This window comes from Cavia porcellus, unplaced genomic scaffold (assembly GCF_034190915.1).
Source record: "Cavia porcellus strain 051 isolate PalLab524CR breed Dunkin Hartley unplaced genomic scaffold, mCavPor4.1 scaffold_31, whole genome shotgun sequence".
Lineage (NCBI taxonomy): Eukaryota > Metazoa > Chordata > Mammalia > Rodentia > Caviidae > Cavia > Cavia porcellus.
This window is the reverse complement of record NW_026947514.1, coordinates 27,504,009-27,531,499: the sequence shown is the minus strand read 5'-3', so window position 1 is coordinate 27,531,499 and position 27,491 is coordinate 27,504,009. Positions and strand designations below refer to the sequence as shown.

Below are 27,491 nucleotides of genomic sequence, written 5' to 3'. Positions count from 1 at the left end.
CGTGACTAGTGAGGGTGCTGTGACTGACTGCAGCCCTTCTTGCTGCTCCCTGCAAGCTGGTTTTCCTACTCTGACTCACCTTCTTCAGTTTACCTGCAGCAGCTGCCTCCATGAAGAGGTGTTAATACCTCATTAGCACCTCAGTTGCTTGCTGTGGGCACTAATTGCTTCAGTTGTCTCTGGACCAAGTTTGAGCAGCTTTTGAAAAGCAGTTCCTATGACCCAGAGACTGCCCCATCTGGTCCCAATTCTTTGCTTGCTTTACACAAGTGAAACAACTTACTGGCTAAATTTTGGTGAGATATAGCACCTGAAACCAAATTTCCCTGTCTTCTTCCCCATCCCACACGTGCAGACCTACCCTTACCCTTGGCACCCGTGGTTTGGGATAGAATCAAGCAAGACAAGGGCTCAAATGGGAAGCAGATGTTGGGACACTGAGTGCATTTGGGAGGGAGACAATATGAAGGATGTGGACCCTGGTAGAAACTGCCCGTTGCTCTTACTGCCAAGGCTGCAAAATACAGACTGAGTGTTCCTGGTTAAATACCCAGCTCTTCTTTGTGCCAAATTTTCCCGGGCCTCAGTCCTCAGAGGCTCTGGCTCTGCGTCCAGAGTTCTCCATATCCTTGTGCCAACCAGCATCGTGGGCCCCTTTTCCCACTTCACTGAGCCCCTAAGCCCAGGCTTACCTTTTATAAGTCAGGACTGGAGTTTTCCCCATAGCTAATTCACAGTGACATTTTTGAAGCCAAAACTCAAGACATGGTCTGACAAAAGAGATTTCTGCTGATTCCGGGTGTGAGAGGCTGTATGGAAGACACAGCTTGGATGCCAAGGCAGTAAAATGTTCAAGGTCTGGGGTAACAGGTCATAACTGTTAAAACTAGAACCACTGTGGAGTTTGCAGAGGGCTGCTGACCCACCCTTCAGATGCGTCCAGAACTGTACACAGAGGCCTGCCAGGACTCAACATGTTTGTCTGCATTAAGTGGGATCCCAAGTACAAGGTCTACAGAATACCCCAGTTTAGTTTCATTGTTTTAATTTTCTCAGGAGACACAAAATGGCATTATAATGGGCACAGTTTCAGTGGCAAAATCCCTTTGAGAAAGAAGGGCCTAAAGAAAGCTGGTTTTCCTGACAAGGGTCTGATGCAAGGACCATCCAGCTGCTATCCAGCTCAGAAGTCTAAAAATCAACTGTAAGATCCGCTCAAACCCTTCAGAGATGAGCAAACATCAGCTGCAGCACAAGACAGAGAGATAACCAGGGACTGCAGTTTATGGGTTTAACATGAAAGGAAACTAGAGTAAAACTCAGTGTTGCCACCCATTGTAGTAGTCACAAACCAACCTTGAGGCTCTACAGAGTTGATTTACTTTCCAACTTTGGGTTCTTTAGAAATGGGATTGTCTTTTTGCTACCATCTCATAATTTGAGCATAGTACAAACCCTTCTGATTGCTATTAATGAAGATAAATCCCTTACCTTATCCACTGAAGATTTTAATTTCATTGACTGAGCTGCAGGTTACAGGCCAGTCTGTGAGGTCAATATCTCAGGTTTTGTCTGGGAGAGCAGGTTAAAGTAAGTATCGATAGGCCCTAAGATCACAGAACTCCATTTTTTTTTTTTTTTAACACTAAGACCTGGTTAGGTGATAGAGCCTATTTATAGTACAGTATGAGGTATGGTATGGTACAGTATGAGGGATGTGCTTCTTGGGACTGTTTGGAACCCATCTTCAAGAGTTCTTTATTCTCTGAGAGTCAACAGAGAATAAAGTCTTTTTCTTTTGTGAAAGGAGATAGACAAATTATCATTAGCTGTTATTCTATATTACAAGAAGTCTTGAGACTGGGATTTAGCTCAGTGGCATAAGCACCTGCCTTGCAAGTGTGTGGTTGTGAGTTCGATCCCCGGTGCCGATAAAAAAAAAAGTCTCCAAATGCATAAACAGAACCCTACTTATTGTGACTTATGTCTAGATGTCACTCCAAAGTCTCATGTAGTCATGGGGGTGGGCTTCGAGAGCTTGTGATTGATTCATGGTCCAATGCTAGGATGGGTAGTTTATGCACAATATTTGGGACAGAAACCTCTACATACTTTGAGCTAAATAAAACCTTTCCTTCTTTAATTTTGGGTGTCAGGAATTTTGTCCAGGGACAAAAGTAACCAACACAGAATTTGGTACCAGAGAAGTGGGGTCACCACTGTGACTATACCTAACCATGTGATTCAAGAGCCTTTGGGAATGGCTTGTGGGAAGGGTTGGAAAGGTTCAGAGATGTCACCTGAAAGAGTAGCACTGCAACACCTTAGGTTGTTCTGGTCAGAGTTCTGAAGACCAGAAGACTGATAGAAATTCTGCTGATAGGTGCAGGAGGTTTCTGCTGGGAAAAAGGACTGCACTGGCTGCTGAAGTCCACATGATGTATGTATGGCTTAGAAAATGTCTGTCTGCATTTTCCTCGTGTCCAGAAATTTTGCTGGAGACTAAGATTAAGGGCAGTGGTTTCATTAAACTAGCAGAAAAAAATTTCAAGGCAGTCAAATGTTGAGGTGGTGGTGTAGCTATTGTTGGGAACTTTTAGCCAAATCTGTGTTCAGAATTAAGAGCAAAGAGGCCAGAAGAATGATTTAAAATGTGAGTTTGGCCAGAAAGGAAGCTCCAATAAAGTTATGCACTGTAAAGATAGAGCTGAGATCTTGACTGCTGAAAAGAAACAGGAAAGGACCGGGGATACAGCTCAGTGGCATAAGCACTTGCCTGGCAAGCACGAGGTCTTGAGTTTGACACCCAGAACAAAAAAAACCAGGAAAATATAAAAGACAGCAAGAGGGCAACCTAAGAAGCAGCAATCCTCCACCCTTTGCAGTCTTAAAACTTCAAAAGTGAAACACTTTCAAAAGAAAGCCACAGTGCACCATGTTCCAGAATGGCAGCAACTACACTATGTTCTAGTATGGCAGCAGTGGCCACACCAGGTTCCAGAATGGTGGAAGAGAATTTGTTCCTCAGAATCAGGCTCAGAATGTTCAGTGATTTAGGTACTCAACCCCTACAGACAAGAGAGAAGAAAGCTTGGCTATTGCTCCAACTGGCAGCAGACCTTGGCATCATCCACATGGTGCTGGTTTTAGGTACATACAGAATGCAAGAGTTTTGAGGTCAAGAAGGCTTCCACCTAGATTTCAGAAGGCCTGGGAAACCAGGTAGTGTCCCCTTGAGAGAGCAATGTGTAAAGTTGTAAATGTGATGCCAACAGTATAGTTGAGAACTCAGAAGTTTGAAAAAGCCAGGAACATGGATCATCTAAGAAAAACTGCAAGGACAGAACAAAACAGGCCCAAGAAAGAAGCTCTGAGAACTATCACCACCACTGAAAGTGTCATAGCCATAGGGCTGGAGGCACACAAGCCTTTTGGAACGCACAACTTGTTCACAGGTTGTGTTAGATGCTGCACACAGAACTACAAGACTGCTGGATTTTGGATTTGCTTTGGTCTCAATCCTTTTTGTAATCTCATTTGTACCTTTTGGAATGGTAATGTTTATTTTATGCCATTGCATTTTGGATGTGTTTAATTTTTCATTTGTAAAAGGGCTCACAACTAAGTTTGCCTTAGATCTTGGAAGAGATTGGAACTTGGACTTTTCAGCAACACTGAAACAGTCAGGACTTGGCAACTCTTAGAGATGAACTAAAATGCCTTTTGTACAAAGGGATGTGCATGAGTCTTCAGGGGGGCCAGGGGCAAAATGCTACGGTTTGTGTCTGAATGTCCCCCAAAGCCTCATGCAGTCAGATGGGCTTCTAGAGTTTGTGATTCATGGTCCAATGCTGAGATTATGGTTGTGAGTGCTACATTCACTCTAGGGTAGGCAGCCTAGATACAAGGAACACTCTCTTATGCTTCTCCCTTTTCGCTCTTGTTGCTTTTGCTGTCCTCTGGCTGCCACAAACTGTTGCTCCTCTGTCATAGGCTATTCTGCCTTGGGGCCAGCTAAATAAAACCTTCCTTCTTAAATTTGGGTATTAGGTATTTGTCTAAACAATGAGAGTAAAGTAACCAAGACACCACCCCCACCCTAAGTCAATAGGAATGAAATTATGGGGATAAGGTGGTGATGTGTTTGGGTATCCAAATCTCAAGGAAATAAAACTAAGGAAAATGGATTATATCTAGCTCCCTATACAGGGCTGTGTGAAGTGCTCAGAGGTAGGGATCAAATTTTATCTTCTTTCCCCCTAGTTCCATGAACAGTGTGTCATACACAAGAAGTGTTTGCTGAAATGTGGACGTGCACAAAACTAATAGGAAAAGAAGGCTATGAATCCAGTGGTGGAACAGAAACACCAGACTGGGGGGAGGGCATATGTACATCAAATGAAATGATAACTTGGAGTAGGATTAGACCTAGGATTTAGGAGATGTAGCAGAAAATGATGACATGTACTCCTTCTCTTACACAATTTCACATTATTCTGTTTGTGACACAGTATAAAAGTATCAAAGGCTCTCCAGCCTGCTTCCAAATTCCTTGATATCCCTGACTCTGCTAATCAACAAACATAGGGAATGGCTTAGCTACATCTGAGTGGGAGTTTTGAAGAGAGGGAATATTGCTAATCTGTTGGTAGGAAGGTTTGGACAGATTCCTTCAGGTGCAAACCTACACTGCAGATAAAGTAGGGGTTGGAGCACTGATTGCATCCTAGAGACATACAGATACACCACCACTGAGAAGACACTATGCGTATAGTCCCAATAGAATCAGTCTTGTTTGGCATTCTGGAAAATTTTTGCTTCCTCAATGAGATTGTCTGGAATTCAACCTTTACCAAATGGTATTCCTTCATGTAAAGAAAGTATAGAGGCAACACATATATTCAAATGAGACTTTTTTCCTGAATACTTAAATTATCAGACATAAATACTGGAATATGGTGTGGTGTCTGACCTTATTCTCATTATTCCCATTTGCAGGTGACACATGGCTTTTCCACCAAAGTGAGAATATAAAAATTTCAGGATTTGTTTCCCTAGTTACTTTCAAGGGTGTCTTTGAAAATTATGTAGATTTATTTAGACTTCGAAGTCTCTTCACTGAAGTTATTAGCGGGTATCTTTCTCTATGAAGAAGATTTTAAAATTAGTAAGAACAGCTGTACCTCTTAACAAGCTCTCTGACCTGGATGAGTAAGACTGTCTCCTCATCAATCCCAAGTCTTCAAGGGACTACTAGGTAAACCAAGACGCAAAGTGTTTATCACACACAGTATCACCAAATCAATCTGAGGCAAGGTCAGTGAGCAGTGATGGCCCAATGCTTGAACTTTCTTGCCTAAATTTATCTGCTAGAGACAAACCAGAAATATGGTTTGGGTTCTGACATGAAACAGACCTATGTTTAAACACACCTCTACCATTTGCTAGCTAAGGAACCCTGACACTGTCTTTGTGCCTCAATGATTTCTTGTATAAAATGATGAAAACAAGACCTACCTTGTAACATCACAACTATGAAACAATGTATATTAAAGCTCCCAACAGTTTCAAAAATGATAGTTATCACTGGGTGTGGTGATGCAGGCCTGTAATTCCTGCACTCCAGCTGAGGCAGGAGGATCTTGCAAGTTCAAGGTCAGCCTGGGCTACAAAGTGAGCTCAAGGCCAGCCTGAACTGCATAGCAAAACCCCGTCTCAAGAAGACATAAAAACAAAACAAAACAACTTTTAGAGTTTTTAAAAAATGATAGCTATTATTACAATTTGGTAAGCAGATGGGTTAAGAAAAGTCAAAGGTGCTAGGTTGTCTATCTGCCCTAGAGATAGAAACAGGATACAAGGAGGTACCTGTTATCAGGACAGGCCACCAGGCCAAGGGCATAGGTTTACAGAAAAAATTTCTCTCATCCTATCTCTAGTCCAAGCTTGGCTTCTTTCTAGAAGATAAAATCTCAAGAACTTGCTCCTTCAGAAATTTGCTCGGTTTTCCAAATGACCTTGGTCTAAGGCATTCATGGCTATCAGAGACTATAAAGGCTATGGTGGCCTGCTTAGTGGAAGCAGCAACCACACTGATCCGCTTCATCCTGAGTAAGCTGTCATCTCCCTAAAGGAAAGCTACAAAGTGAACTAGATGATTGGATGGTGTGATTCTGTGCCTTCATTAGAGGTACTCATTATCACTAACTCATTTTGTTTTGTTTTTTGTACCAGGGCTTGAACTCATGACCTTGTGCCTGCCAGGCAGGCACTTATGCCTGCTGAGCAAATCCCCAGCTCACTAACTCATTTCAAATGCTGCTGTGGCCTGAGCTACACAGTAAGTTCAAAGCCAGCCTCAACTACATAGCAAGACCTTGTTGCAAATAAATAAATAAAAATAAAATAAAGTTGCTGTTGCCGCTGGCTGGCACTGACAAAGTCAGGCCACACCGACAGCCTGGACAACTTTGCGAAAGCCACCTTATACCACAGCAAAAATCAAACAGCTATCATTCCTCATCTTCTGCTTCTCATTATCAGGAATTCACTGACCATCTAGTAGAGACCACATCTGCGTTCACTGTGGAAAACCAAGTCTCTACTATGGCTACTACAGAGTGTTCTTATACAAACAAGCACAATTAAAGCAAACTGATTCTAGGGGGAGGGAGAGGTATTCACAGCAAAGCATTTCCCAACCTTATGAAGCACTTACTCTTAGATAAGCCAAGAGCATCACAACACTTTCAGCAGATACGGAAATCATCCCGTCATATTTCAGTGAAAACTGAAAGACACAACCAAACAGCTCTCCAATAATTTTAGTCTTGTTAGTTGTAACAGGTTTAGTAGTGAGTCAGAAATACTAGTCTATTCCACAATAGTTGAGACAATTTAGTGCTGAGTCATTTTCACTACCACTAAACTTATGAGATATTCAAGAACATCCTACTGATCACTAGAAAGAATCACAACTTGGCACAAATGAAAAAGGAATATCCAGTTTAGAGTATCTGAGGGAAAATCTTTACAGAACAGTATCCTTGTAGTCCCAGAGTATAACTAATTAGAATCAGCATCAGGAATCTGGATTAGATTTTCACAGAGTAAAGACAGTCTCAGAAGATTTTTAAAAACCAATCATGAGATCTAATTACTATGGAGAAACAGACCTTGGCTAGCACCTTACCAAGAGGCCGCACAGGCTTTTCTCTCCTTGTGGAGTTTTGGAACAGGTTGTTTGAAATGACATTAATGAAGTAATTGTAAGTCAGGATAATCACTATGTATGTAAAGATAATCACGTAAGGAAAGGGATATGGTTGTGCTCTCACTTAGGGCAATCCTCCTGCCAGTCTCCCAAGAGCTGACAACAGGCATGTGCCATCATTGTACTGGCTGCAGTGTTTTACTTGACTTGGATGTGTTTATTATTAACCTGTACATGTCTGTATACTTTTTGTGCATGTTACATCTCAACATTTCTTTAAAAAGGAATTATTCATTTAATGAAAGTATTGCCCAGTACATGGAACTGGTCTGTTATACTTGAGAGTCCAAGTGAAATCAAAATAGTGGTTAGGCACTCTTTAGGTTCAACATCCTCTACTGCAGTCCTAAGGGAAAGATGGCTTGGCACAAGTCTGAAAGTGCTGTGTGCAATGGCTCAAAGAAGACAGGGTATAAGAGGCAAATGCCAGTAGTTATGTGTGAATTCAAGAACAATTTGACCAATCTCTTAAATCACAGGAATGGCTCTGTGATGACACTGAATGATTAACATTCACTGTAACCCACTAGAGTCACAAAAGCAGCAACGCAGAAGATATAGGATTGAGGGGCTGGGGATTTAGCTCAGTGGCGTAAGCGCCTGCCTGGCAAGCGCACAGTGGTGACTTTGATCCCCGGTACCAAAAAGAAAAAAAAAAAGATGTAGGACTGTAAATGATTTGAAAATGTAAAGTCGGAAGGATAAAACTTATTAAGACATACCATTCAAAGAACTTGATTAAGTGGGAGTTGAGTGAATGCACTAAACAAATTTAGTTCTCAAGCTAAGATTCCAACTCACTAGATCTAATGAGTAGAGGCAATAATCTGTATCTCTTCAGAAAATTAAAAGGATATTTTGATTTGCCTTTCTCAATTGGAGTCCAATGTATAAGACATCATGAGTACTACCCTGAGAAAATCAAAAGTCCCTAAATTTTTCCTTCCAGGCTTAAATCACAAGTCATTTTTTTTCTCTGCCAAGATTATCTGAAAAAGAACTGGTACCTACTGCCACCCACAAGCTTTTAATAGTGTTTCTTTTATTTGCCACATCTAAAGCCCTGTGGGAGGGTGGGGACGTGGTGGTGGGAAATAAATATATTATATGAAAATTGGAAGGCTGTATACTAAAGTGTTAATAATGTTTTTTTCTGGGTGGTGGGTAACTTATTTCCCTTATACTTTTAACTTCAAATTTCCTATACCAAGTTTCTTATGTAGCAAATCAACAAATTAATCTTTAAAGTTGATAACAGATATCCCCTGCTCTTGCCAAACCAGTTTCTTCTTCAGGAACTGAGCATAAATACTTGCCTCCTGGATACAATCTGGGACAATAGGGTGGCCTAGCCTGACACTGTGGATAAGTTATTGGAGAGGGGGGAAAAGGCAAGCTGTGGGACAAGCTAGTGCCTACATAGTCTTCCCTGAGCCCAGCAAACCATAGCTACATGTTTTTCTCCACCATTTTCAATTTAAACCTTGAATCTCCACTGACAACAGTAGTCACTTGCTCCTGAGTTCTTCTTTTAGACATTCATTTATTTATTGTACAAAATATTTACAGTACCAGCTATAAATGCCAGGTCCTCTCACCTGGCCTTACATGTGCAACAGAGTTTGGTCTCTGCCAAATTTCTGGAACCATGCCATCATTCTCCTTAGTGTCCACATGAGGCCTGGTCTTCTTCAAAGACATTAAAAGGCCTGGAGGGTGGCTGGCTTCTCACATATCTAGGCCACAAGGGCACAAATACAAGAACTGACCAAAATAAGAAACATGAACAGAAAAATGCCCCTTCAAATAACACGTTCTTCCTCTCACTAACATGTATCTTTTCCCCCACACTGGTTAGAACCAAAGCAGGACTGGACGGGGGCGGAGTACAGCAACAGGGCAAAAAGAGCAATGACACTTTTGAACAGAGTTGGGGAAGAGAGACGGTAAACTGGAAGAATAGAAAACCACAGCAGTACCAAAGGGTTTTGCTTTTTTTTGTAGTGCTGGGGATTGAACCCAGGGTCTTCACACTGAGCTACATCCCCAGACCTCTTTGTATTATTTTTCAAGACAGGGTCTAAGTTGCTAGGTTGCCCAAGCTGGGCTCAAACCTGTGATCCTCCTTCCCCTGCTCCCACAGTGCTGGGATTATCAGCATGTGTCACAATGCCTAGCTTATCAAAGGGTTTTGTTAAATAGTCTCTGGTACCTACAGACCACCCTAGGGATGCAGCTTCCCCAGGTAGGGTGCAGTGGTGCCAAGGATACACTGAAAAAGTGCTATGACTAGGCTTCAAATGACAGATATAGCTAAGAAAACCAACTCATCTCCAGCATCAGTCACTGTAGGGCTGTCTGGAGAAAGGGGTGGGTGTGAGGATGCAGAATCCAAGAAAACTGTCAAAACCAGCAGAACCAGCCCACATGCCCCAGTTGGAAACCCCTATGTAGGCCTGAGGGGTGACAGGATAATGACCAAACTTTCCCATATATATCCCATGGGGGGGAAATGTGGACAAGCAGCAGCACCTTGTCCTGGTCCCTGAGGAGAGCAGTGACCATGTGGCATGGAGGATCCTGGGGTGCAGAGGCCCTGATGGATCCAAACCCCAAAGATGAGTGAGGTCAGCACCCATGCCAAGAAGGACGAATGGTAACTACAAAGAAGTGAGGTCAGGCAGAAACTGTAGCAGCTCAGGAGGGCTTGTTCCTCATAATCCCTGGGAACAGGAGGGCTCAGACATGCTTCCAGGAGGCCAAGGCATTGCCACAAGTCCTGCCTTGTCTCAGGACTCTGTGTACTTGCTGGTTTTGGCAATAAAGATGGCTTATAATAGTCTCAGAGCTGAGTGTCCCATTGGAATTGGTAGCTTGCAGCAGAGCTGTCTTAAAAACCAGAAATCTGGGAAGGTGATGTGATGGTGATCCTTAGAATTGTTTTCATTCAAAGAGTAATGAAAAAAGATGTTCTCATCTTCTAAGAGATGGTAGCTTCATTTCAATCAATACTCCATAGTGAACTTAATAAAACAGTGGCTTCCTCCCTGTATGGCTCCCCTTCCTGGTAACTGATGTAGTCAAGGGAAGTACCTGCGATGAGTAGTTATCTTCTATCTAACATATCTCCTCCATTCTGTGCCCTATGTGGCCTGACCAGGGACCTGTGATCATTTTGGCCTTGCCTCAGTGCTGTAAGGGAACACTAAGCAGGATAAGGAGTTGCTGGCATGTTCTTACTGTCCCACGCTTCTGCTATCAAACTTTCTTCAGCAGAATGCTAAAGACTCTCCAGATGTTAAGACTATAACCTGGAGGTCAATGGGCAGGCCAAGACACACGTCAGTGCAAAGAATAAACTCAGGGAAAGCATTAGTAGTCTTCAAGTCAGCCATGTGCTTGGACATAACCCTCACTCTAAGTAAGAATTATGTTCTACACTGCAGGCTACAGCCCAGCTGTCCTTCACATCTTGTCTGACTGCTTTTTTCATGGCTCAAATTTAAGAAAAAGCTCACAAAGTTCTTCTTTATGGATTAATGATCATTTCCAGAACTGCCTGCAGGGAAAGTGTTTTTTCCAGTTCTGACATTAAAAAGAAAGAAAAGGGAAATAATATAAAAATTTCCTTTGTGCCATCAGTTCTCATGAGAGGTAATGCAGTGCCATGGTCTGCGTCTGCATTGTATGGGCAAAGAAAATCAAAGACTTCTCAGGTGGACCACTTTCTCTCTGTGCTTGTCCTGGCTGCTGATGGGAAGAAACAATCACCTGCCCCAGCAGTGGGAGCCAAGAGGGAACCTTCCAGGAGCATCAGCACAGGGAGCTAAAGACAGGTATGACTTAAGACTCTCCGCACATATGCTTCCCAACAGAGCTGAGTCGGGTGTGTTATCTTTAGCCACTGAGGCTGACTCTTCAGCTTCTGAAATCTTCAAAGAACAAAATCATATGACAGGAGCATGGTCTTTTTCTCATTAGCCATTGGAGAGCTCAGTTTAGGTACCATGCCAAAGTGGCCTGTGCTGCATGTGGGCAGGGAAGGGTGAGGTAAGGACAAGGCTTGTAGGTGACAAAAGAATCCAGACAGACGGAAGCATGCGGCATCTTCTGGCTGATGATTATGCATGTCAGGGTCAGTGATTATGTCTGTAACATGCGCCCAGATGTTCCAGAGAACATGGGTGCCAAGCTGGCAACAGGAGAGTGGTCAGAGCATGCCAAAGCCCTCACAACCCTCACTGATGGCCAGCTGCAGCATCCTGTGCACCTCTTCATATGAGTCATACGTAGGGAGGCACAGCTGGTTAAAACTGGAAAGGCAAGAGAAGTGATTAACTCATACTACCAGAAACACTGGAAACAACTGGAAAGATAATCTCCCACAAGGGCATGCATTAGGCAGTCAGATACCTACCACGTGTGAGCAGTAGGCAGCGTGCTATGGGTTGGAGCCGCGATAATCTGAAATGAGGGGCAGAGGGCAGCAAAGCCTCCAGGTGGTAGTTGAGAAGAACCTGTTGTGAACTGAAGCAGACGAGCCAACTCCTCCTGGGTTAGACTGGAAACCACAGTCCAAAACCACCTCATAACCTGGCAGAAGAGCATAAGGCTGAAATCACAGATGGTAGTAGTCTAGCTTTTGAACCTTCAGGTAAGGGATAAGACAACCTGAAGTTGGGCTATGTCCCAGTTTATAGTTCTATGAGGACAGAAATAGGAATGGTCAGAGCTGACAAACAAGGTATCTACATTGTCATACAGTCAAGGTGTGACTGCTGATTGCTTGGTTCTATTTGTGTTTTCAATTTACTGCTCCTGTGGCAGTCTGTGTAATAGCCATCAGGAACCAGAGTTCCATTCTGCCTAGTAACTCACCTGTCTGTCCCACCTGTTATCATTTTTTCCCAGTCAACATGTCTGATTGGGTCTTCTATCTTTCTCTTCTAAAACCTTTTCCTAACAAGGCACAAATCCAACTGATGGAAATTTGGCATACTTACTTTTTCTCTGAAATGCCATGAACCACCAACAACTACTGCATGGGCTTTAAAGTCAGACACACTGATGTCTCCAGTTCCACACATCAGCAACTGGAAAAAGATGATCATGTGTCACTAGAACAGCCAGAGGACCAAGATTCGCTATACAGTCAGAATTATCCATGTTAACACAAAAATACAAAATAAAGACAACACCATGGAAAAGACAGTTGAGGTCACAGTGCGAAGACTGTTTTAGGGAAATCAACTGTAATAGGTCAATGGTTGCTAACCAGTGGTAAAAATCCACTGTTTAAAAAAAAAAAAAATATATATATATATATAGATATAGATATATAGATATACAGATAGATAGATAGATGCTCATGCCCTATTTTAGACTTACTGAATTAGAATCTCTTGAGTTATAAACATATAACATGAAAAAGTTTCCTGGGTTATTTCTGATGAACACCTCTAATTAAGAACTGTTGCTATGGATTCTTTTTAATTGCAACAAAGGACAAAAAAAGAAACTAAGTATAGGGGCTGGGGATTTAGCTCAGCGGCATAAGCACCTGCCTTGCAAGCAGGCAGTCGTGAGTTCGATCCCCGATACCGATAAAAAGGAAAAAGGCCAAAAAAAAAAAGAAACTAAGAATATACCAAAAATCTGTTCTGGATTCAGCCTAGAAATATCAGGGAAAACAGAAAATCCTTTTCCTTTGATGAAGATTTATGAATTTTTTAAACAGTTTTTCCTTTTCCCCAGGAAGTCTCCTTTTATGGATTAAACTACTACCTTCCTTTGAGCCTTGTTTCTCCTTAATAAGATAAACTAAAAATTATATCAAAATAACCCAGACATTTATGACACCAGAGCCCTAAAGATCTTGTTGATGTCCCAATTTGGTTCAGGATCCAGTATACTAGAGTGTGAGTACTCAGCTAGTAGCAAGAAGAATGATACTTTCTGATCAAGAGACGAAAAAAGCCCAAATTAAGCCTGTGGAGCCCTACTTCCTCCAAAAACAACTTGCTAGGTGAATGAGTGATTATGAGTAGCATGTGAAACTACTAAGAGACTATAGTATGTCTTTCTTTTCTTACTTTTTCTACATTATTAAAATACTTGTTTCATGATAAAACAAAATATAGTAGAAGCTATTCGTCATTTCTCCAAAACAACAGCAAAAGGTGACAGGATTATCAGAAACTTAGGTGACACATTCACGTATTTTTTTTGGATTTTATACCATTATATACAAAAGGTGATAAAAATTGCAGAAGATCTTGATTCTTATTCTAAAATATAGTTTATAAGAATTCCACAAGTTCACATGAAGCAACTTTCCTCTCCATTTTTAAAGAACTTCTCTACAGAAATCATTCCTCATAAAAGTTATGGAAAGTTAAAACTAATAAATTGTACTCTGTATCAGCAAGCAAAAATAAAATATTTTGTCTGCATTTGAGATTTTTTTAAGAGATTTTAATTCAGCTAACTCTAAGTACAGTATTTACTTATAGCCACTCTTGATTGTTAGAGGGTCTGAAATAAGAATTTGTTATATGTCTGTAAAAATATATGTTGTGATCCAAAATTGTGAAATACAATCACATCTTTTGATTTGTTTCCTCCACTACAACACAGCAATCATGAGGGCTGGAACTTGGTTTTATTCATTGCCATCTTTCTGGCATCTCAAAACACGAATGGTATATAGGAAGCACTCGATATCTAATAAATAAATCCTATTATTTTCTTAAATGGGATAAATTTTTATGAAAACTATACATGATACCAATATTCTTTACTAGTAATAACACTTTTTTTTTTTTTTAAACTTTTTTGACACACTTTTTTGCTGTGTAGTCCAGGCTGGCCTTGAACTCACCATGTGGCCCAGATTGGCCTAACACTTATAGCAATCCTGCCTCAATCTCCTGAGGGCTGGGACTACAGGGGTGTATACAGTACCCAGCAGTAGTAGTAATAGTTAATGAACAAATGAATGTTATTACTTTTCACAAATAGCTACATGCTGCTTTCTGATTTTCACATTTTAATTTTTAAAGAAGCTAAATAAAGGGTCAAATATGTATAGGTGACAGAAGTGAACCCAATTCTTTCATAAAGGGTTTTCTTGTGTACCTCGTAACAGAGGGTGCAGCAAGCTAGTTCCAACATACCTCAAGCTCATTCTCATCAAAAATAGCCAGAAGGTTCTCAGGGACCAACTCATTCAAGCCTGAAACAAGGTAGCCAAGTTAAGCTACAGTTGTACCATGGATACAGCCATTTTAACTCCAGGTCAAAAGGAGACAGCCTCCCACCTTTTAGGAAATGCTCCACCTCCTCTTTCACTTGACTGGCCAGCCGGTACTGGGCCAACAAGTTTAAATAGAAGATTTTATTTGCATTGGTGACTGGGGTTTGAGCTCCACCTGTCATGAGTTCTACAACCTGAAACAGGAGGCAAAAGAAAAACAAGGAGACTGTGGTTGAAAGACTGTAAGATGGTAGCTGTCTGCTACATTCCTCTTAACAGTGTAATTAAACAGTGTTAGCAATACATGTGGCTTTTAGTTTTGCTTTTATTTTTCACGATTAAGCTTCAAGGCTCTCAGCACTGTTGCTAACCCCAGTAGTTACTATGACTAAAGTGTGTCTGGGTGAGGCTTTCTCTGACCTCGTTAAGCAGTAATGGTGCAATAGGAAAGTACTATGGTTGGTTCCCTGTTAGCAATACTTTAATGTAGCATATAAAATTAAACTACCACTGACAACTTCTCAAAGAAGTCCTTTTATGTCTCAGAAATTCTGAGATGGGTAGTTGTTTCCATAGATTCTTCTATCTCCAAAGTAAATCAATAGAAAGATCATGGTCTAGAGATTCTGGATGCTAATCCCAGCCCTGATGTTAACTTGCTACAAAACTTCAAATATGTAACTATTTGGGTCCTTGATTTTCCTATTGGGGAAGAAAAAGCTAAACATGCTATGAGTCTCAAATACAATTAGTTTCCTCCATGACAATTCTTAAGGGACATTTGAGGACGCCCTCAAGCACAGCTTAAAACCATTGCCTTGGTCATTTGCACACAGGGACCAGAAAACCATTGCCTTGGTCATTTGCACACAGGGACCAGAATTGCCTCCACAGGAGAATGAAAGCCTCCCTTTAGCTGCAAGATCACACTTTAAGGTCTTGGTGACAACATACTGGCTCATTTTAATTAAGCTTAATGTGACTACTAAATAGTAATAATTTACTTTTTTAGCTGCTAAATAGAATGCTTATTCATATTAAATATCCAGAATTACCCATAATAATAGAAAAAAGTTGTAATTGTCTTTTAGTAGTACTAGAGACTGAACCCAAGGCTTTGTGAATACTAGACCAACAGTCTATCATTAAGCTACATCCCCAAGCTTTATTCTATATTTTATTATTCTATCCTATCCTATTCTGAGGATGGCCCAGACTAGCCTTGAACTTGTAATCTACCTGCCTCTGCCTCCTAAATAACCTGGATAATAGGAACAAATCATATCTAAATCTACATTTTAAATTCATTAAAAATTCTTGCTGTGGAATAACATTCTGTTCCTGTCATGCTTTCTCTTAGTCTTCTACTGAGTAGCTGTTTTGTTATGCCAGTTTTTGAAGAAAGGCTCTGATCTTCTGTGTGTGAAGGTAAGTAGCAGCAATCCCATAATCTCCAGCAAAGAAACCTGGTCATTAGTACAACAGTACTGCTAGTCAGACATTTCAGTCATTGCTAATTTGCTTTTTAGTAGGTATTGTTGCAGCTTTAAATCATCTTACATTATTTAATCCCACAATACAAATATAAAAACATTTAAATCAAAAATACATTGGGCCAATAACTTCCTAATGCATAAGGACTATGTTAAACAGGAATCATCTACCTCACTTGTGTAATTGTTGACACAAACAATGCCATCCGTGAGCAGTGACATTTTCATTATCACTCAGTTATTTTTCTTTCTTTCTTTTTTTTTTTTTTTGTCTTTTTCTTTTTTTATCGGTACTGGGGATCGAACTCACGACTGCCTGCTTGCAAGTCAGGTGCTTATACCGCTGAGCTAAATCCCCAGCCTCAGTTATTTTTCAACTGGAAAGTAAGAATGTATGGGATAGATGGGTACTGGTATCGTTCACTCTACTCAAATGGGCAGAGATCAAAGTTGGGAATATAGCTCAGCAGAAGAGCACAGGCTAAGCATGTGATGCCCTGGGTTCAATCCCTAGCAGCCCCTCTGCCTCAAAAAATGGCTGCAATTGTAAATGGTGCACTGATGTAATACTCTAAAGGTGCACCGTGCAATACAGAAGCCACTAGCCACAGGTCATTATTTAAATTTAAGATGAAATGAGAAATTCAGTTATTTGATTATGCTGACCATGTTCTGAACCTAAATAAATAACACCCATTCAAAACCATCCCATCACTACAGAAAGTTCTAGAGACAGTGCTGCCCTAGAGGGAGCTGGGGAACACAGACTAGGACTCATACAGGCTTTGCTCCTTCTCACCTTATCCAGTTGACCTGATTTGTTATATTTTTCTTCTGCAAAGACCAGTTCCATCTCACTCATGTCATTGTTGAGAATAAAACAAACTTTAGATTTGTAGAATTCAGGGTCATCTGTTTCAAAGTACTGAGGAGAAAGACATAGAGCAGAACATGAACACTATCTAATCTAGAAATGAAACTTTGTAACTGAGGGGGAGCCAATTATCCATTCAACCTTAAGAAAGATCAGCTCAGGCTGGTGTGGAAGTACACATCTGTTATCCCAATACTTGGGAGGCTGAGACAAGAGAATTTCCATGAATTTGAGGCCAGACTGAACTACACAGTGAGACCCTGCCTCAAAACACCAAAAACAGAACACAACACCCCCCCACCCCCACTCACATGCACATACACAAAAGAAACCCCATCAGCTCAGGTGGAGTGATCCCAGTTAATGGCCAGGTACCCTCAGTGGAAAATGCACAACTAACAGGTTACCTTGTAATGCATTCGTAGTCCTATGATTTGGGCCAGGAAAGAACGGGTGAAACGAGCTCGGACCAACTGCTTGTAGACTCCTCCTAGAGAGGACTCATACAGACACTTGCCTACCAGCCGCCCCGCAAACTCATACATCTTCAGGCGCAGGTGAGCTGGGCGATTAGGATTGGGATGCACCTGTCAAAGAAAGAAAATGAAAGGCCCAGGCTCAATTTTCTTCAAGTTTAGCTCTGGAAAACCTTCCTTCCCCAACCTCATGTGCTATGGTTTGGACCTGGAATGTCTCCATGCATTAACAGCTTGGTCCCCAGTCCATGGCATTATGCAGAGGAAGTATAACTTTTAAGAGGTGGGGCCTTGTACAAAGTTTTAGGTCACTGGGCACAGGGCCCCAAAGAAGACTGTGATTCTGCTTTCTTCTTCTCTTTCCTTCACATCCTGGCCATGAGATGAATGGTTTTGTCACACACACTGCTGCCACGATGTGCTGCCTTGCCACAGGACCAGAAAAAAGACTAATTGGTCATGGACTGAAACCTCCAAAACTATGAACCAATATAAACTTTTTCTCTTTATAAGCTAATTATTGCAACTATTTGTTACAGTAGCAGAAAACCAACGTATCATGCCAAGGAAGCAAGAATTTCTGACAATCAAAAAGCCCACCTAAGTAACATTGGTCTTTTGATAGATACACAATGAGTAATGCAAAGTGAATGAAGGATGAAAGGCAACAATGAAGTCTTATTAAGCTAAATAATCTTGGAGTAAATCTGTTGTGCTTAGCTGCATGTGCAAGTTAATCAGTGAATGATATGACATCTTCTCTACAACCTAGAACTTCTTTCAGCTAACTCCTACTCCTTTACTCAACAGTAATCTGGCACAGTAGGAACTGCCTCAGGCATTTTTTGAGAAAGTGGCTTAATTACTGTAAGTAGTAAAGCAACCACTGCACTACATTGCCTTTTCATCAAAAATTCAACTGTCTGCATTTTTCTGTTTTACAGATAAAATAATGAAGGCAAAAAGGAGGGAGACAATCTTATTAGCTCACATTGTAAGTAGCAAATTAAGAACAGGACATGAATTTTCAGACTCCCAGGGTTTCAAAACTTCAAACCCTTGTGTATTAATTATAACATAATCCACATTTACCACCCACCCATGGGGAAGTCACAGACTCACTAATGCTTGGTTGTTGTCACTGAATCGGGTGAAGAGCTGATTGGTGGTATCAAAGAGTGCTTTGCAGATTAGCTCAAACCATTCCCGACGAGGCCCTCCCCAGTCAAGAGCTGAAAAGCATAATGAAAATAAAGGTGACCTGTGCTTACCTCCTCTTCCATTTTGTTCCTTTAGCCACCATTTTACTGTTGTTACATTTCCTTTATTCTATCACTCTACTGTTTTTCCTTTACAGCTCACGTATGCATTTTTTAAAAATTCCATCCCTTTCTGTAGGAGTGAAGTTACTGTGATCACTAACTTAATGGACACACAGGAGATAAGAGATCTCAGCAAATGAATGGTTCTCCTGGTTGCATAACGGTTACCCTGCCTCTGATTCAAGGCCTCTCCCTCTGGCTCCCATGTCTCTGCTCTACAAGTTCTACTATGCTCCTAGTCAGCGATTTTTTTTACTTTTTTCTTTTTCTTCTTGACATATGGAAGTAGGGTTGTTTCAGGGAACAGGCACATGAGTGGGTATTTTTTTTCCTCCCCTGTGGAAAGGGAGTAAGAGAGAGGTTGGAAGTGGACAGGAAAATGACAAAAAAAGAAAAAAAAAATTAAATTTCAAAACTGACCTTCCTCATCCTGAAAAACCACTTCAAAGTTCTTGCTCCAATCTGAGATAGAGAAATTTCGAGTGGCCTTCAAAGACTGAAAAGCAGTGAAAGGAAGGAAACTGTCAGACCGCCGGCGTGCACAAGAACACTGCCACTACTGCATGCTGAGCTAGCCTCTACTAATGAAGGAGATATATTACAGGGAAGCTTTAATAATATCCTCTTACACTTAAAATGTACATAACTCTGGAAGAAACTTACAATGAAAAGAAACTGTAATTTGTCACTTTATTGGAAAGCTAAGTTGGTCTTTTTTTAAGACAATGCTCATTTTATTAATTAAAAAATTCTTGCCAAAAGTAAAAAAAATGATTGACGTCAGGAAACTGTAAGCAAGAGAACCAAGGAGTCCTGGTTTTCAGTAAAGTAGAATCTATCTGCTAGATGTCTTAATGCACAATGCAAGGTTCAGACAGGGAGCCATGCCACATGGTGAGTGTGGCTGAGAACAGGGGTTTCCAGTCACACCTACCAGAGCCAAACACCACAAACACTTTCTGGACAGGGACCAATCCTTCTCATTCTTGGGGAATGTCAGACCCATGCCAGTGTCTGTGCAGTGGAGACAGACACACATCAGGTGTTCCTTTTCCATCAGACATGAGTGACAACAAAATCACTTCCTTTTTACAACAAGAGCCCTTCTATTCCACGGAGTCAATAGCAGGAACTTTCTTCCATAACCACTATACCTCCCTACACAGAAAACTGTTTAATTAATTCTCCAGAGACCTGAAACCCAGTATACTACTCAGCTTTCACTCAGTAACACACCTCTAACATATGTGCCCTAGTATCGGGATAATTAAACAGAAAACAAACAAACAAACAAATAAAAACAGCCTATAATGGATTTTAAAGAGAGAGACTTAGGGCTTCATTAAAAAGATAACTCTCAGGATACAACCAAATACTAAAAGAGACTGGAAAATTCTGGCATCTGCTAACAGAGATGAAATTTTACATACCGATTCCAACAAGGCATGTCTGCTGACCTTCAGGGTGACTTTGGAATGTGGTCTTTTCATGTGTAACTGCCGGAGTTCTCTCTGGAAAAAGTTCACCTTGTCCTGAAAGGTCTCAGAGCCTCCTGAGGAGCACAAGACCCATCGTGATTACAGCCTTATTAGCAGTTACCTGTGACATGCCTTTACACTTTCATGGGCCTAGGGGAGCAGGGGTTGCTGCCTCCTCAATCGAAACCCCTGTCCAATCTTACCAATGTTCTTATGTAGGGAGCGGATGAAAGTGGCCGCAAGAATGTTCCTCTCCTTACAGCTGAGCTCCACAGGAGGCTGAATGCCATCATCTACCACCAGTGTGAGGAGTTTATGAACAGGATCAGGGCCAAGGTATGAAAACTAATAAGTGGGGAAAAAAGCAGTTAATTTATAAAACTCTCGAGTAAATAAAAATCTTCCATATTACCAAATTCCTTCTGTGCTAATCAACAAAAACATGATAAACCTGTTTTCTCTGCGTTACTACCTACCACAAGCATCTCTCTCTCTCTTTTTTTACTTCAATGTTCTATAGTTCAAATTTTATTCTACATGATTTGAGCCTCCAAAACTGCCTTTAAGGATCACAGGCAATATACTACAGACCTTCTGACAAAATATAAAAAGGGTAAAAGTACTAAGCATATATAAAAAGAACACAATTTAGTGCAAACTGGCTAGGAGAAAGTGACTTTTATAAAACAACACGGGTGAACTTTTTAGACAAAAGTTTACATTCCAAAAGCCAGAAAAGTAAAAGAAAACTCTGAGAAAGAATAAGACTCATCATACTGGGAGATTAAGTTTAGGCCAGTGTTACCAATCAATACCCCTTCTATAAACTTAATCCTGGAAACCGAAAGTAACTGGCGAAGCGTTGTGAGTTATTAATTCCTGTACCTGCAGGTAAGGTCCTTCTAAGATTTACAGATTCTTTGTGCCATTTAGTGAGAAGATATTGATTCTTTCTTTATTTGGAAGTAAATTTTGTGTGCACAGGAAAAACTTCCAGAAACACTGAAAGCCCTCTGGGAAAAAAGAAAAGGCTGAAACATCCCAGAGGTGAAGTGTGGTCAGTACGGCTCTGATGTAATGATCAACTTACTTTAGTTCCTGGGCATACTCGGAAAGTGTAAAGGCGCCAGGGAATGATTTTCAAGTAAAATTCCTTCACTGAGAACTGCTGGAAGACCAACATACAGAAAATGAAGTTAGTGGTAGGTAAAAAGCTCCTATTTGGGTATTACAATTCAAGCACAGCATACTGGGATTCAAATACAATGATGGAGTATCTATCTAAATTTTTTCATGATGTCTCTTTTTTTTCTTTTCTTTTTTTGCGGTACTGGGGATCAAACCAACAACCTCGTGCTTGCTAGGCAGGCACTTACACCACTGAGCTAAATCCCCAGCCCAATATCTCTTTTCTTGCCTGGACAAAAAGGGTCAATTTAGTGAGTACTAAAATAAATGTCAGTTCTACCTTTAAAAGAGCAAATACAAAAATACTATTTTGACACTCCGGTTTCACAGAGGCATTTCAAAATCTTAATATTCAAGTCTTACTAATAACTTACTTAAAACTTTCAAATACCTACAATTAGGTTTTCACTTTGGGAAAGAGAACATTCACCTCAAACTTTCCTGCTCGGCTTGGTGCTGCTCAGAATAGCCTCTTCCAGGACTACAGATGGTATACCAGTAGCCAATACTTACTAGGTCTTTTTTTTTTTTTTTTTTTTTTAATCTACTTGGATGGTACTAAGGATTTACCAGAAATGGGGAGACAAGAAGCTGAGGGAATGAGGAGGGTAAAGTAGAGTGCTGGGGACAGGGAGGCTCACAAAAAAGTTCACCAGAATATCTCATGTAAAGATAAAGGAAGACCTTATGCCATTTATAAAAGGGGAAAAGAAAACAAAATAATATGTAAGTCTAAAAAACAAAACAAAACAAAAACTATTATCCAGGGGCTGGAGATTTAGCTCAGCGGCATAAGCGCCTGCCTTGCAAGCAGGCAGTTGTGAGTTCGATCCCTGGTACCGATAAAAAGGAAAAAGACAAAAAAAAAAAACAAAAACCACAAACTATTATCTGGACATGAGGTGGAACGGTTTCCCCCCAATGATCAGTTCAGAGCCAACCTTGTTTCACTTATTCACCCCATCCATTTCCCTCATTACCATTTTTCCTAGTTCAAAAAATGCTAGATTTTTTTTTTGTCTTTTTCTTTTTTATCGGTACCAGGAATGCTAGATTTTTAAAAATGAAGAATGTACACAGAAAAATGTAACAGAACTTGAACTCAGCTTTGGTTATGAGATTAAAGGGATGTTCAATAGTTTCATTTTTATGTGGGCTGAATGAACAGGAAAAGTACAAATGCTCAAATCTTCTAACACAAAGCACCTCTGAGCTTTGGGGCTTGGGAAGTTCACCCTCTTCCCTCTGCCAAAATTTCTTTATTCTAATCCTGTAGCCTGATAGCAACATCCATTTACAGTGATTTCACAAATCACAGAATAAAACATCAAATCGTTTCACTACAGAACAAGAGATAAACAGCAAATTTATTCTAGCGAGAATTTTTTAATGGTTAAATGTAGCTTTCTTTCAAACTCTCAGGATCATGCCTTTAAAATCTTCCCCAACATAATAGAAGGGCAGAATGCACCGGTGTCCTGTAGTGCCAAGACATACAGAACCTCTAGGCAGAGATTTAGTTTAGTCCAAACCAATCATCTGCATCAGCAGAGGTGGCATAATCTTCTACATCCCTTTAAGCAGTCCTCACGTGTCCCAGAATTCCTACAAGTGGATGATCGCACCCTAGTAACACTCAGACTGTTACTTTGTGGTTTGTTACCAAATACCAATTACATGCATGCTCAGGAATGGGTCTTCTAAGGCAAGAATGGGGGTTCCAACCTTTGGTGATACATAGCAGTACACTTTCTTTGGTTTCTTCACTTTCTCAGGGGTGTGGCACTCTGAAGGTGAGTCTTCATCCTCCTCCTCCACAGCAGTGGAGGGCCGGCGCTGTGAAGAGCTCATATGCATGGGTGGAAGGTGCCATGGTGCGCTGGTACAGTTGGTAGCATTATAAAGATAAGCCTCAAAGTAAATACTCACTCCTGAAGTGGACACATTGCGTTCAACGATATTTCTCTCATTCTCTGAAGCAGAATGAAAGTAAGGAATCAGGGGAGGAAAAAAAATGATCTTTTGGTAGTTATTCAGTTCACAATAAGCCACGTATAATCCAAATATCAAAACATTTATCAAGTTAGTAGTGCACATATACAAAAGAGAAATGGCCATGGGAACAGGATTAAATTACAGCTTTCAACTCACCACTTAGGACAATAATGTCAAATTCTCCATTACTGATTGGCTGATTTTGGTATGAAATGCAAGCACGGAAGCAACCTCGAGAATGGAGGGTGAGTCGCAAGAACACCTGGCAGGTCTGCCTGTTGGATGTCACTGACTTCTCAAATGCAACTCCAGTATTCTCTTCTTCTTGAGGACCTAGCTACCGGAAGAAAACAAACTATACTTAGTTTAAGAAGTTTCCCTATCTGCAAGACAATTTACTCTTTACAAAAAAACTTCATCTATCATCTATGTCTCACAATTACTAATGAAGCAGGTACTGTTAGGTACTGTAGCAGAATGTGAGGAGAGAAGTGATAGGACTGAATCAGAAGGGGTAAGCACTCAGGGTGAGCCTGCTCTCCCTAGCACACAAGAGAAAGAAGGGGGCCACTTACCTCATGAATGGACAAACAGTAATTATGCTCATCTCTCAAGGACGTAGAATTGTTGGTAGGGTTGTCATACTCATCTCGGGGTACTATTTGAAGGGTGTGTAGCTCCCCACAGGTCAACACAAGAGTAGAAAAATGGCACACAATTTTGGTCTTGGAAGGAACCACCATTCCTGGAATAGACAATAGAATCTAACATTTAGAAAGATGGAACAGGTGATCCTTAGGACACACACATCTTCTTAGTGAGTTACAGCTGGATTCTTTCTTGATTCCTTGGCATAAAACACTATGAAGAAGAGAGAAGAAAAAAGGAAACAGATGAATTCAAATGAACTTTGGGACTCCGTTTTATAAATTTTTAACCATTACCAGGATTAAACAATGAGAAAAAGAACCGAAGGAAGCAGAAGTGAGAGTTCCAGACACGGTGCTAGGGTGCTAGAGTCTCAGGAACCTGCTTGTGAGATCTCAAAAGTAAGTGCCGAACAACAGCAAAAACAAAGAGGAAAAAAAGCATTAAAGAGGTGAAATCCAACAAAACAGGTACAAGACTTGTATGCTGAAAAAGGTTCAAAATGCAATTAAAATAAAAGTGATCCTAAATGAAAAAATGTTTGTGAATTGGCAGCTTTAATATATGATAAGGGTCAGTTCTTCCCAAAACAATACATAGGTTTAACATAATTCTTATTAAAGTCACAGCAGGATTATTTATAGGTTTAGATAATATTATCCCCAAAACTTACAAGGAAAAATAAAGAAACCAGAATAGCTAAAACATTCTTGGAAAGAATAAAATACAAACAGCCAATTTATGAATTTTAAGACTTACTATATGGTATTGCTCTGGGACAGACAGAGGTCACTGGAAAAGAATCCAGAACTAGACTATTAAGAATATGCCCAACTAGCAGGGCATAGTGGCACACACCTATAATCCCAATACTTGGGAGGCTGAGGCAGAAGGATCACTGTGAATTTGAGGCCAGCCTGGTCTACATGGGGAATTCAAGGCCAGCTTGAATTACAGAGTGAGAGCTTGTCTCAAAAAAGGAAAAGAAAAGAAAAACTACCCAACTGAGTTTTGACAAAGGGTAGAAAACACTACAGAGAAGGAAAAATGTGCCTTTCCAACAAATGATGCTGAAACAACTAGACATATATAAGCAAAACACACTTTCACACACACACACAGACACACACACACAGTCCAACTAACTGAAAAGGGATGTGATTCTTAAGCATAAAATGTAAAAGCAGAAAAATTTTAGAAAAAACAAAATTTTTGGAATCTGGACTAATCAGAATCTTAGACACCATAAAAGAAAAAGAAATAGATAAAATGAGACTGTAAAATTTAAAAACTTGTTCCGTAAAAGACTCTATTAAGGGAAAAACCATAGACTTGGAAAACAAATATTTAATAAAAAAAAACCAGGCATGCAAAATAAAAAAACTCTCAATGTCCAACAGTAGGGAAAAAAATTAGAAAGTGGGCTAAAGACTTGAGACATTTTGCCAAGGAAGACACAGAGGACAAATAAGCACATGAAAAGACACTCAATATGAATAACCATTGAAGAAATACAAACTAAAAATACACACTTTTCAGAATGGCCACAATACAAAAGTGACAATATTAAATATGCTGACAAGGATGTGAAGAAACTGAATCAGGCATACATTGCTGGTGAGATATAAAACATTACAGCCATCCCAGAAAAGTTCGGCATTTTTTTTTTCAAACACTAAGGAAGAAACTCCCATAAGACTAAGACATTTATACCAATGAAGAGAAAACATATTTACGCACAAAAATCTGTTCATGTATGTTTATTAACAGCTTTATCCACAACAGGTTCAAACTAGTTGGGTGTGGTGGGGCACACCTGTAACCCGAGCACGGAAGAGGCTAAGGTAGGAAGATCACTGTGAGTTCCACATCAACCTGAGCTACACAGTGAGTTCGTTCAAGGCCAGTCCAAACTGCACAGGGAGACTGTTTCAAAAAGATAAAAAACAAAACAAAACAAAATAGGCCCAAACTGGAAATGAACTAGATGTTCTTCAATGAATGAACAATTAAAAACACATTCATAAGTAAAGTATTATCAATAAAAAAGAACAAGATATTATTTTCAACATGGATGAATGTCTAGAGAATTTTACTTAGTGAAAAACGCCAACCACAAATGTTAAATATTATATCATTCTTATATCAAAGTGTTACATATTGTAACATTCTTCAAATGACAACACATTAATGAGTTGACAGGGGTTAAGAAACAGGCTAGTAAGGGAAAGGATGAAGTGACTACCAAAAGGCAATGAAGGGTCCTTTTGATGATGGAAACGTTTCATATCTTGACTGTAACAATGTCAAAACCTGGTTGTGCTATTATACCATATCACTACAGTACAGTTCCATAGTTTTGAAAGATATTATCACTAGGAGAACGAGCTAATGAGTATACCTGATCTCAATTTCTTATACTTGCTTGTGAATATGTAATTATCTTGAAATAAAAAGTTAATTTTTTTTTTTGAGACAGGGTTTCACTTCCATAGATAGTACAGGCTGGCATTAAAGTGATGGTGATCCTGCCTCAGCCTTCCAAGTGCTGTGATTACAGACATGTGCCACCATGCCTGTCTAAAAGGTTGAATTTTAAAAAGGGCTAGTACATATTATAAGGATATAAACTATTCTGCGTTGGTGGCTAGGAGGTGAGCTTATTTCATGTGTAAAGGAACCTCTGAGAGGGGCATTCAAGTAAAGGAGATTCAGGGAGAAAGACATAGCTCAGGAGTTACTTTATCCAGAGTTTTCTTCTGCTATAAAGCAAGGAAAACTGAGGACCAGGCAGGCAAAGATATACCAATCTAGCAGGCATGGCAGCACATGGCTGTAATCCCAGCACTCGGGAGGCCAAGGCAGAAAGATTGTCTCGAGTTCAAGGCCAGTCTGGGCCACATGGTTAAAAAAAAAAAAAAAAAAAAAAGATGCACCAATCTTCTTAAGGCCCTAACCATTAAGATTTGATTTTCGGGGCTGGGGATTTAGCTCAGCGGCATAAGCGCCTGCCTTGCAAGTGTGCAGTTTTGAGTTCAATCCCTGGTACCGATGAAAAAGAAAAAGACAAAAAAAAAGTAAGATTTGATTCTCAGTGTCAACCAAGGATTATTCTGCAAACACCAAAATAACTAGTATCTAAGGACACCTTCAAAAGAAAAGTCATGCAAGGCACAGAGGGCACACAGGACCACAACACCCTGAACATACATGTTATAGAACCAAGAGCCACAGATTATACATTGGGACCTCAATGTCAATGACATGTGCTACTGATATAAAAACATGAAGGATGGAAAAATTAGAGATAAAGATCTTTATTCTTATATATCAGACATGTGGACAGACACTCTTTAGTGAGAAGTAAAACATATTGGCAGCAGAGTAAAATGTAGGTCAAGATACTTTTTTACCTGAAAAGGCTTCAAAAATCAGAAAAATTTATCTTTTGTCTACCCTAGTACCCTCAGTTCTTAAGGATTTACCAGA

General features: G+C 40.3%; 1 protein-coding gene across 7 annotated transcripts in view; it reads right to left on the bottom strand.

The window, feature by feature from the left end:
* Positions 1–8,796: 8,796 nt before the first annotated feature.
* Arel1 (apoptosis resistant E3 ubiquitin protein ligase 1) overlaps positions 8,797–27,491 on the bottom strand; it is a 45,515-nt gene continuing 26,820 nt past the window's right edge. For 6 of the 7 annotated variants that reach the window (XM_005004823.4, XM_063240790.1, XM_005004824.4 and 3 more), the window contains 15 exons: positions 23,930–24,099; positions 23,511–23,691; positions 23,085–23,332; positions 21,262–21,339; positions 20,375–20,516; positions 20,124–20,245; positions 19,114–19,189; positions 18,494–18,603; positions 17,303–17,482; positions 16,821–16,946; positions 14,593–14,722; positions 14,449–14,507; positions 12,277–12,366; positions 11,691–11,866; positions 8,797–11,586 (listed from right to left, as the gene is read on the bottom strand). In XM_005004823.4, the coding sequence (XP_005004880.1) occupies positions 11,484–11,586; positions 11,691–11,866; positions 12,277–12,366; positions 14,449–14,507; positions 14,593–14,722; positions 16,821–16,946; positions 17,303–17,482; positions 18,494–18,603; positions 19,114–19,189; positions 20,124–20,245; positions 20,375–20,516; positions 21,262–21,339; positions 23,085–23,332; positions 23,511–23,691; positions 23,930–24,099 (1,991 nt within the window). In that variant the 3' untranslated portion in view covers positions 8,797–11,483. The remainder of the gene's footprint in view (positions 11,587–11,690; positions 11,867–12,276; positions 12,367–14,448; positions 14,508–14,592; positions 14,723–16,820; positions 16,947–17,302; positions 17,483–18,493; positions 18,604–19,113; positions 19,190–20,123; positions 20,246–20,374; positions 20,517–21,261; positions 21,340–23,084; positions 23,333–23,510; positions 23,692–23,929; positions 24,100–27,491) is intronic. The other variant, XM_005004825.4, reaches the window with a different exon arrangement.